At 27.7% G+C, this 11047-nt stretch overlaps 1 protein-coding gene and 1 long non-coding RNA gene across 4 annotated transcripts; one reads left to right on the forward strand and one right to left on the reverse strand.

The window, feature by feature from the left end:
* Positions 1–227: 227 nt before the first annotated feature.
* LOC126549392 (uncharacterized) lies at positions 228–10985 on the reverse strand. Of its 3 annotated transcripts, XR_007603517.1 has the most exons (8): positions 10663–10985; positions 7174–7328; positions 4714–5276; positions 4491–4655; positions 3637–3748; positions 3079–3299; positions 1668–1811; positions 228–1569 (listed from the first exon to the last, which is right to left on the reverse strand). It is a non-coding gene; the product is annotated as an uncharacterized LOC126549392 (long non-coding RNA). The 3 variants fall into 3 exon arrangements; XR_007603515.1 differs by having other exon boundaries at positions 229–1811; positions 10663–10983; XR_007603516.1 differs by lacking the exons at positions 7174–7328; positions 10663–10985 and adding an exon at positions 5403–5498 and having other exon boundaries at positions 230–1811.
* On the forward strand, positions 4577–6945 carry LOC126549391 (uncharacterized). The gene is made up of 5 exons (XM_050198455.1): positions 4577–4768; positions 4838–4952; positions 5113–5236; positions 5444–5684; positions 6707–6945. The coding sequence occupies exons 1-5, from the start codon at positions 4577–4579 to the stop codon at positions 6845–6847; spliced, it is 813 nt and encodes a 270-aa protein (XP_050054412.1). The 3' UTR covers positions 6848–6945.
* Positions 10986–11047: the final 62 nt, after the last annotated feature.

Consider the following 11047-nt stretch of genomic DNA (forward strand, 5'->3'; position numbering starts at 1 on the left):
TCTAATTTTTATAGTACGACCATATCTTGGAATTTTTTTAAAATTTGGTGATCTATAATTATATTAATGGACCTTTTTTAACACGTCTTTAAAAACATGTATTATTTAAAACTAATACAACCATCACAACCCACAATTCGGGAACCTCTGGTCTCAATAGTAAAACTTTAGTTATTTAATTAGATACTGCAAATATTCTTCTGAATTATTCGTTGCTTAATCCTCCTATAATGACGTGTTATCATACATTTAACATATAACATATTGTATACTAGATTATACTAAGATTTTTTAATTTGTTATCAACCAAAATTCATCAATTGGATCCAATTTATCGAATTTCTTGTTTTTGTAATTGACCTGATTTCTTCAATCGGCTTTCCATTATTTTAGTTTATCTTCAATACAATATCTAATTTTGGTAATCGACTCTCATTTTTCATCAAACCAATTTAATTTTCGAATCCCGGCTCATTCCGGACCGTACCGACTCGTAGTTGAATTTACGCAAGTGCATAAAATTGTACAAAAAATAAAAATCTATGCCACACAATAATAGCTTTAGGTATGTTATGAAATTTATGTACCTATTTTATTTTATTTTTTTCAATATTAAGGACATTGTATTAAATTTAGTGCCTTAATAACTTTGAAGTTCGATAGATATTTCAACATTATTTATATGATTATTTAATTTAATTTATAATATATAATACAATTTAACCTAAATACACTTAAACCGTAACCGTTACGCACTTACGCCACAGGTGTATTGCCCGACTATTACCGATTTACACTAAAGCAAGGGTGAATATAGATATCATGAATGGGGGAAAAGTAGTGGCAGTTACAGATACAGTTACAGTGTACACTATTTATTTATAGTCTGTATAGGCTCAAACACTATATAAGATATATAACAAAAATAATACGGTATGTATAGAAAAAATAAAAAGATCTATATATACTACATTAATCGACTTAATTATATTATATATTTAACATTTGTAATAAAAATAATTATAAATACAGAATAATGTACAAATATAGGCAGATAAGTATTTGAGAATCATAATATGATTACTAAGGGATTTAGGGATGCCACTATGCCAGATTTTTTGTGTTGAATGTGTCGATATTTATTAAATTATATGTATTCACTCGAAATATGGTACGCAATTAGATTATTATATCCATATGATGTTCGGTGATTTTTTTTGTAAAGAAGGTAGAACAGTAACGAGATATATATTAAATGACATGGAATTGTTCTAGTTCCAGTCTTCCAGAATCTCAGGGCATTATGTAGGCAGTTTCGTTTAAAAGTTTGAACATAAGTTAATGTCGTTACTTTGGCGTTTAATATCCAAACATTCCAAGTGTAGACTCTCTTGAAATATTTTCAATGGTGTAGAGTGTAGACAAAAAAGGAAGAAAGAAAGTCACCAGTAATAATAGCTGTGGTTTGTTGCCAATACGTCGTAAAAATCTTCTTTGAACACGCTCAAGTGATTCGTTTAGACCTTTTGTGACGAATTCCATAATACTGAACAATATTCAAGTATTGACCTGACAAGTGAAAGACATGATGTTTTGAAACAGATTTCATTCTTGAACTCTTTTATATTTCTAATTAAAAACCGATAATTTTAGGCTTTAAAACAGACTTGTTCTATATGAGATGAGACATGAGAACATCAGGTTTTGCTGAAAGATCACCCCGAGATATATCACCAAGAATGGAATATTCATATTCTAATTTTCTTCGAGAACGGTTAAACGATATTTTGACAAATTTCGAAGTGTATAATCTATAACGAAAAAAAACGAATAGTAAAATTATTAAATGCATACAATATCATAGTGTTACCTATATTTTTTTGCCAATTTCACCTTGTATTAGCCTTTGTACAATTACACCAAAGGTTTACGTAAAAAACACAAAAAAAAAAAATAACCAGAAATACGTCGAAACACGGCCACAAGATACCTATCCGCTGAGTGTTCGATTTTCCTAAGGCCACCGTACGTCCCGTTTTTAAACATCATCTTGTCCCAACTAACTTCAAACGGGGCTCTTTTTGTCCCATTAAATATACATTATTATATACCCGGTTATCTTGTATAACTAATTGAATTTGTCGTATTGTATTGATTGGATCATTATAAAATGTACATAATATACACTTATTGTACCTATTGTGTATGTATTTATCGATATCAAGATGACAATATTATGTAGATCACGTAACTAAATAAACTGCTAATCTGTCTTGTGGAAAAAAAACTCAAACAACTGTAATAGAATGTGAAATTATCGCAATATTTTGTAAAGAAAATAGATAATCTAAGGTTGAGTACACTGAGTACAGATCGGAATGGAAAATTGGAAAACATAATTACAAAAAACGTATACGACTGCGCCGCTTAGGTGCAAAACAAATCAGACGATCATTATTCACCCACACGATGAAAAGTTCAAGCATCTAGCGGTAGATAGCGCTGCCAATATGATCCCGACGCGTGGTAGTGGTTGACTAATAAATATTATAACTCTACAAGCGTATAATACATGTAATGGTACGCAAAAGTATACACACGAAAACCTAGAAGAAATTGCCGTGTTATTTTACAATTTAACGAAACACAATCGGTTATTAAAACATTTATTCGCATAAACAAAACTATAAATAAGCACACATACCTCTTTATATATTATATAAACATTGCTGTAGTAATATAATATTATAAATACAATGCGCTCCAATATTATAAATATATTAAGTTATCGACGTTTTCTCTAGTATATTCTATGCAAACTGTTTTACTCAATTTTTAAAAACAGAATCATAAAATAACGTACATAGGTACCTACGTATAATTTATCGTTAAGAATTCCTTTATCGTGTACCTAAACCTGGATATGAGCAACAGCCATTTAAATTTATTTAAAAAAAAAATATTTATATTTAATAATAGTCGATATTTCTAATGTTTTTTAGAAAAGTTTTTCTATTTGTTTTTATATATATATATATATATATATATAATATTATATAAAATAGCAATATTGCGTACACATATTTTCATTACTGATATTATGTTCAGCGGCGTTTTGGGTAGGCAATTCAGGTACACCACTGTCTTGCAATCATTATTATTACTATTCTTGTCATTTTGTAATTTATTATCACAACTAGTGGCTGGCGGAAACTCAATTGCTGGAGTTAGGAAATTTCCTCGGGTGCCTTCAAGTTGGTCGAGTGAAAATCGTTTCACCGGATCAGTGAGGTTTGAGCCTGTAAAAAATATGAATAAGTCGATTGCCATGTCTAAATGTCTAGCAGTTATCGTCTGGTGTAAATAATTATCCCGTCGCTTTTCCCGGTGCTTATTGTATACAAAAAAAAAAAATGTTAGTTGAGTGTCTAGCTACCAGTCAACACGTCATGATGTAAATCGACATCGGACAGTGCAATCCGCCTACGGTGGATTGTCGTGCCTCTTGACGATGACGTCGAAAGTGTAATGTTGTATTATAGAATAAGACAAGTTAAAATCGAATAACACGTGAACATTCAATTTAATTTGTCTGTTATCATTGGGAAAAATCGAATTAAACGCAATTAAACCCACCATGTAAGCAAGCCGACTGCGTCACATCGTGGACAATATGCGAGTAGCAAGTGTAATTAAAATGTTGTGTAAACTCAAGCTTCAAATAGTATATATTTCATATACAGACAATCTGTTGAAATAAAACATGTGAATTATATATATGAAGAATACAGTGTAGTAGTTTAAGCAAGTATATATATTAATATAATATAGTGTATATTAATAAGCGAGCTATTTCAAAACAAGAATTTGTTTTAAATGTTTGTCTCGTAGCTTCTCCGGTGTTTTTTGCACGTTTAAAAATAAATATTTACAGAAAATTATACCTAGTTGAATATCTAGATATCAGTCATGTAAAGATATAAATCGATAAACGACAGTGTAATTTAAAGTTGTCATAGATTCGTACCGCGATCGTGACAGCTACAAACACAAACGACGAAAAACACGTATACGTACGGTCTTCAAGAGACGCGAGCTACGCAAACAACGAAGTGAAAAACGTTCGGAAAAATTGAAAAATCCGGCGAAAATTGTAAAAATCGTTTTCAAAAACTCGTGTTATTTACCAGAGGAGAACCTTTTGTTTTGATAATCGCATTATCGACGGTAGGAGAACTATTTGTTTCGATAACGACGCGGCCACGGAGCTATACAGAAAACAGCGATCGGAAAAAAATCTAATTTTCTAATTGGCGTTCCTTATTTGCTGCGTCGCCAACGTCGCGAACTCCTTCACATTTCATTATACGAGTATAAGGATAAAGGAGAAGATTAATTTTATGGAAAAATATAACTTATAAATAAATTAAACTACTTATTTATTTTATTTTATTATTTTTAATAATAATAATAATATAATAGATACTTACTATAATATTTATTTTTTCATCTATATTTATAGTTTGATTATATTTTATTTCGTCGTCCTGGACTACGTTATAGGAATATCAACAAAATGCATGTTATTTATTTCATTGTGTTTAATTCGTTCACTTTATTAACAATTCGTTTTCTGCCGTATTTTGATTTTGAATCTGTAACAAGTATGTGGTTCAATAGCATGATATCCAATAATTGGAAAATTAGTATTACCATTGGCGGTATTGCGGTGGGCTTTGCGGGCTTGGCTGCTGCTTACAATAAATTGGTACTGAATATAAACTTATTAATTATTTAACATTTATTTCATATACCTAATTTCTTAAATTATTTTTAGTACAATAATGAGAATCGTCAAGCTAAGTATGAAATCATACCAGTATACAAAAAAAAACTAGAAGAATTAGGAATGGTTAGCAATAATTCGACCATAGGTCCAATATTTTTATGTGGTATATTTATTTAGTTTCTTATCTAGAACTTAATAATTACTCAACCAGACTTCTTTTTTCTAATTCTTGAAAACCTTTACTTCATATAATTAGAAATTGTATTTTTTTTTATCTTATTATATTTTATTGTGTTTATTACCATACTTTAATGCTCATGTAGGAAAAAAGAACAATGACGACTTCGATTTGCCTGATGAAATCATCATTGAAAATTATTTGAATTCTTTTAGCGAAGATCCATATAACGATAAATTTTCTCGCACATTAATGGAAACGGAAATTCAGTGAGTTTATTTTAAATGATTCTTACTCGATTCAGCCAGCCTTTTTATTTTTGAAAAAAAGTTGTATTAATATACAGCATAATTATCTTTGAATTATAATTATAATATATTTATATATTATACACATTGCAGTATTACATTTATAATAAAATGTGTTATAACTTACAACAAAATTTTTAATGTTTGTTTTTCGTCGAATTTATTCAGAACTGGTCTCGCCAAATCCTTTACATGCCTCCGAGAAAAAAAATATGAACTCGCTGAGGAGGCATGTAAAGAAGAATTGGCGAAGAAAAAAAATAAAAATAAGAAGAAAAGGTTGATGAGACAACTTCGAAGAACATTGGCATTAAATCTGCTTGGTACTTTTGCCATACTACGGGGAGATTATGTGACTGCAATCGAACATCTCACTACTGTTGTAGAAACACCAAGTGCTTCTAAAAAGGTATAAAATTAAACTATATTTAGTGATGTGTGTATACACACTTAAAAATGTATGGTTTTATCATGTTATTACTCCCTCCAACAAATTCATAATTTCTAAATATTTCTTTTTTTCTTATTTCAGTTTCAATAAATAAACATCTTCTATCATTATTTTATATTTAAGATTATTTATTTTGTAACCTTAGTATAGATTGTCAAAAGAGATTGTTTAAAGAACTGTTTATTTATAATAAGATTATCATAGTGGTATTAGTAAATTAGATATTTGTTTCATTAGAATAATTAGAATAATATAATGATTATATTAATAATAATAATAATATAATGATTTCTCAGATTTATTTATACAATTGATTAGGTAATAAAACTCATTAGATTTAAAGTCTAAAATACTTACACGTGTATATAACATTTAAATATATACTTATTTTTATATCTCCAATAAAAGTATTAATTTTATCAATTATTTAATACACGAAATAAACCCCAAAAATTAGGGATAAACATTGACTAATAAATTTGAAATAAATTATACATTGTTAGAAATTCTGGTTCTCTTTACTATATTTTTACATAATCTCCACTGTGATCAATGTATGTATTTTTGCATTTTGAAGACCTTTTTTTTTAATAATTTTATTATAGAACTTTTTCCAGATAGCCGATAGGTATGATTTCAATGCAGGAATAGGGATGATTAACACTTGGTACTAGGTTAAAAAGCTTTTTGAGGATGTTTAATATTATTCTGTCCATATTGGTTGATTAAGTATATTGTTTCTCAGGCAGTGTGAGGATGAGAATATATATGAGTCATAGGGCTAAATATATATTTTTTATAATTTAAATTATTTCAGTTTTTAAAAATGTTAGTTTTACTTATAAAACCAGAAAGTTTAATTATACGAGGTATAAATAATATAAAATATTTAATACCATATAATAATACAACAAAACTGACCTATATTTTTATAATTATAAATTGTTTAGATATAATAATTTTATGTTGTTTTCTAATAGTTGGTGATAAATTCGTTAATCAAGAGATCTTCAATTTTGTATCAACGAAGACAATTTAAAGAATCTCTTGATGATTTAAAACTAGCAGAAAATTATATTCATGAGATCAAGCGATCAGATGAAATATTTAATACCACTTAATTATAATTGCATGAGGTTTATTTAAATCATAATTTATCTATTTGTTAAAAAAAAAAACAAAAAAAAATGTATTTTATATGATAAATAATATACTGTTAATACTGTTATGTATTGTGTTATGTTACATTACTTTTGTAAACAATATTTATTTTTATAATCAATTTGTTAACTATTTCAATTATAAATAATTATAATGAAAAGAATAAAATATGCATTGTACCATTTATTGAATGCAAGTTAAAAAAAAGATTTATAGAAATCGGGCAAATTCTGCAACATCAATTGTCTACAGGTTACAAAAAAAAAAAAAATTAAAATAATCTTACTTTAATAAATTGATCCTTCTTAATGGTGTCAACAGTAGTTTTTTTCACAATAATTTTTATTTTTGCAGGACAATTTACATTTTTAAAATTTCCTCTTTTATTTTGTGCTGCTTCAATTTTTCTAAAATTACTGTGATAAACAACATAGTTTTTTTCTGAAATATATTATAGTTTTATCAAAATGTAAAAATTGTAAACAATTTGTATATAGTATATATAGGCATACATTTATATGAATATAATATATACCTACATAAATATAATATTAACTAATATTTTTATAAGTAGGTTATATTATCGCTTAAAGAATAAGTTATAAAATTAGTAATTAATTTAAATTAATAAGATGTTATTGAATTTAATTAAGTATTTATCAAAAGAAAATATTAAAGAGATAGATGATCATATATTTAAAGTACCTAGTGAGATTAGTGACAGTTTATATGAGGTTTAAAGAAATGTAAAATATTGTATTCTAATATGGGCGTTTATCTAAAATTTACAAGCACCATGCAGTCATATATTTATATTTTGATTAAGAGCTACCTAATGCACCACTTGCCACTGCAAATTGCAGGCATGCAATTGCTGTTTTAGCATTTGGAAATAAAGTACAACCTTTACCGTTCAATATTTAAATGAAATAACACCAACACCAAAAGAGAATAGTTCAATAAAAACAAACATTAAACAAGAAGGTACAAAGACGAAAGACAATGAGAATAAAATGAAGTGTAAAAAACATGAAGTAAACTCTGAAACAAGTAATTACGAATATTATGATAATGTAGTATAATCTACACATCTACGTAGAAATGATGCTTCTGAATTCAATAAAGAAGAAGAATTTCAGAAGGTCATTGATTTTATGACTAAAAACCACTCTAAATATGGATCCTCAATAGCATCAACACAAATATTTTTTAAAAAAGTTAAAAAACGTAAAAACAAAAAATATTATAATATCCGCCCGGACGGTAAATCGGACATTTTTTTCTCAATTTGTATTTTATTTTATGCATAAACGATGGACACAACAAAGTAATTTTTATTTTTTGACCACTATTTCAACAGTGTTTGTGACTATAATGAATTTTATACTAACTTGACAGTATTCAGTTGTCGGTCATGTTTAGTAGAAAATTTGATGATAAGGATTATATCTATAGTTTAAAATGTATAAATTCCAATAAGTTCACATTCATAAAATAATTTTTCAATGCATACTAATATACTATAAATTATAATATACGTATCTATACCAATTGGACGATATGAGTTTACAGTAGGTAATTTAAAATATATTTTAACTAATAACAATCACACCAAAGAATATTAAATCATAGATATTGATTGCGTTTTGAACCATAATGAGCATGATTAATATTTCATTAACTTTATTTTTTCATTTTTGTTTAATTAAATAGTTGTCAATTTTTCGTTTGCAAAACAATATGAATTTCCAATTCATTACCTATTTATATTTTATAAAAAATTTTGGCTATTTCTACTTAGGTGTTAGTTATCCATTAACATTGAGGTGAGGCTTAAAAAAAAATTCGATCAAGAAATAACGTTTTCTGTTTTTATTCCTTTTAACCCCCTCAGGAAATTAATTTTGGAAAATCCTTTCTTAGTGGGTCTCTACATCATAAAACGAAACTAATAACTAAATTTCATACTCATATAGCTTTAGCGGATCCAGCTAGGCTATGATGAATCAAAAACACAGTAAGTGTTATTTTATGTATTTTTAGATGCAATTTAGGTAGGTTTAGGTACAAGTAAGTAAAATATAATATTGCATGGACAAACTAGCCACTAAATATAAAAAGCTGGTACGATGTAATTTGGGACCTATATTTTGTGTGATATCTAATAATAGCTAGATAATTTGGTCAATTATTAATTGAGTAAATTTCCTGAAACCGATTTAGGTATATAGTCCCAGTCCAACACGGATTGGTATTATTGGTAACTATAAAACTATGTATCAGTCATCAGTGACAGATTTTGATAGTTATACCTATTAGCTAGGTATATACTTATTTTAGGGATATTAAAATAGTATTTAAAAATTATTATTTATTTTATTTTACTGATGACCTGTTATAGCATGCATCTACGGGCTGTGGCCTGTGGAGCTAACGATGAAACAACACTATACTTGATTCGACTATTCGACATGCATATTTGTAACGGGCACAAATTATCATTATAACAAATTTTTCTAACTAATCAAAAACAGTTAAATGTGCCAAGGGAGACAAATAGGGTAGCATTGCCTCCCCCCCCCACGAAACCCAACATGTTTTTTAAACTCGGCCTAATGCTTAATGATAATTGGGTCCTCTATACCTACATACATCATTATTCTTCAATGAATAAATAGAATTTTCACTATGATTAAAAATAGATTTTAGAGATATCACTTCGTAACACTGTAACACATAGGCGGTAATCACTATAGGTACCTAGTAGGTATCCGATATAACGATTTATCGTTTAACTGTCCGTGGTCGTAAAATCGATCCAAACACCCTTAGTCGAGTTTCAATATCCCCTAGTGGCCTAGTATCCGAATAAAAGACCAATTATGGTACAGAGTTAACGTATTTTTGGTTTACCGAACGCGCGTTTACAATTGACCCGAGTTACAGATAAACATAATATTATAATTTATAATGAATGAGACACGAGTACTCATATAAGCTCGGTGTATAAATATAAATGCGTAATATGTGTCGTACTGCCGTAGAATGGAAATTTTATGAACACGAAAGATTTATTAATATCATAATAAATAATAATGCATTACTGTCACTAACGCTACACTACGTACTCTATAATCAGATTCAGAAATCATGGCTGAAAACTTGTAGGCCAGTGGGCCAGTCCGCCTCTGATGTGTAGTATAAAACTATAAAATTATAAAATTTAGTTACAGATTACCTACGTCTTGTATCATACTCCCATATTATCTATTACTTTACCTATACTTCGATATTATAAAAGAATAATGATACGTAGTCTTGCAATTAGACGCATAGAAAAGAATAACTAATCCAGAGGTTCCCAACCTTTTTTGACTCACGGCACCCTTAGTCATTTTCTAAAAATCCGGAGGCATCCTATCAACTACTTCGGTTTTATCACAGACTATATGAAAATATAGTATAAATTTCATATAGTCTGTGGTTTTATTTAGCAGTGCATATGTATATCAAAAAATAGTAAGATGTAGGTTGTAGGTATATAATATGTACACATATTGCATTTTATAAAACACATTTTTACATTGAAAATTAACTTTTTATATATTTTTATTTTTAATTATTATTGCATAAATAACATAATAAAAAATATATTTCAAATAATTTCGCGGAACCCTAAATAAAGTTCGAGGCACCCTAGGGTGTAGCGGCACCCTGGTTGGGAATCTCTTATTAGTTACTATATTAGTTTCTATATAAGTTACTAGGTACTTACTAATCAGACGTTGAGACATCAGTTGTCGTCATAATAACTTAACTGTCTTTAATTTTTAGTTGACTGTTGACTAGATAATAATATATTATGTAACTATTATTTTATAATTTATTGTTTTTTATGTGATATTACAATATTATATTATTATGTTTAATGTTTATAATGAAAATTCGATGTGCTGTTTATTCATTACCTAGTTATTGAAATACCAGATGAATTAATATTTTTGTTTTATAAAATAATATGTTCTAGTATAAAATTTTTGTTCTATAATATAATAATAATAAATTAATTGTAGGTACATATATTATTTTTTTTTTTAATTATCTATGCGTTATACTTTTACGTTGGTACATAGAAAATAATACTTGTTCAAAATCACAAA

The sequence above is a fragment of the Aphis gossypii genome, chromosome 1 (assembly GCF_020184175.1).
Source record: "Aphis gossypii isolate Hap1 chromosome 1, ASM2018417v2, whole genome shotgun sequence".
In the NCBI taxonomy this organism is placed as follows: domain Eukaryota; kingdom Metazoa; phylum Arthropoda; class Insecta; order Hemiptera; family Aphididae; genus Aphis; species Aphis gossypii.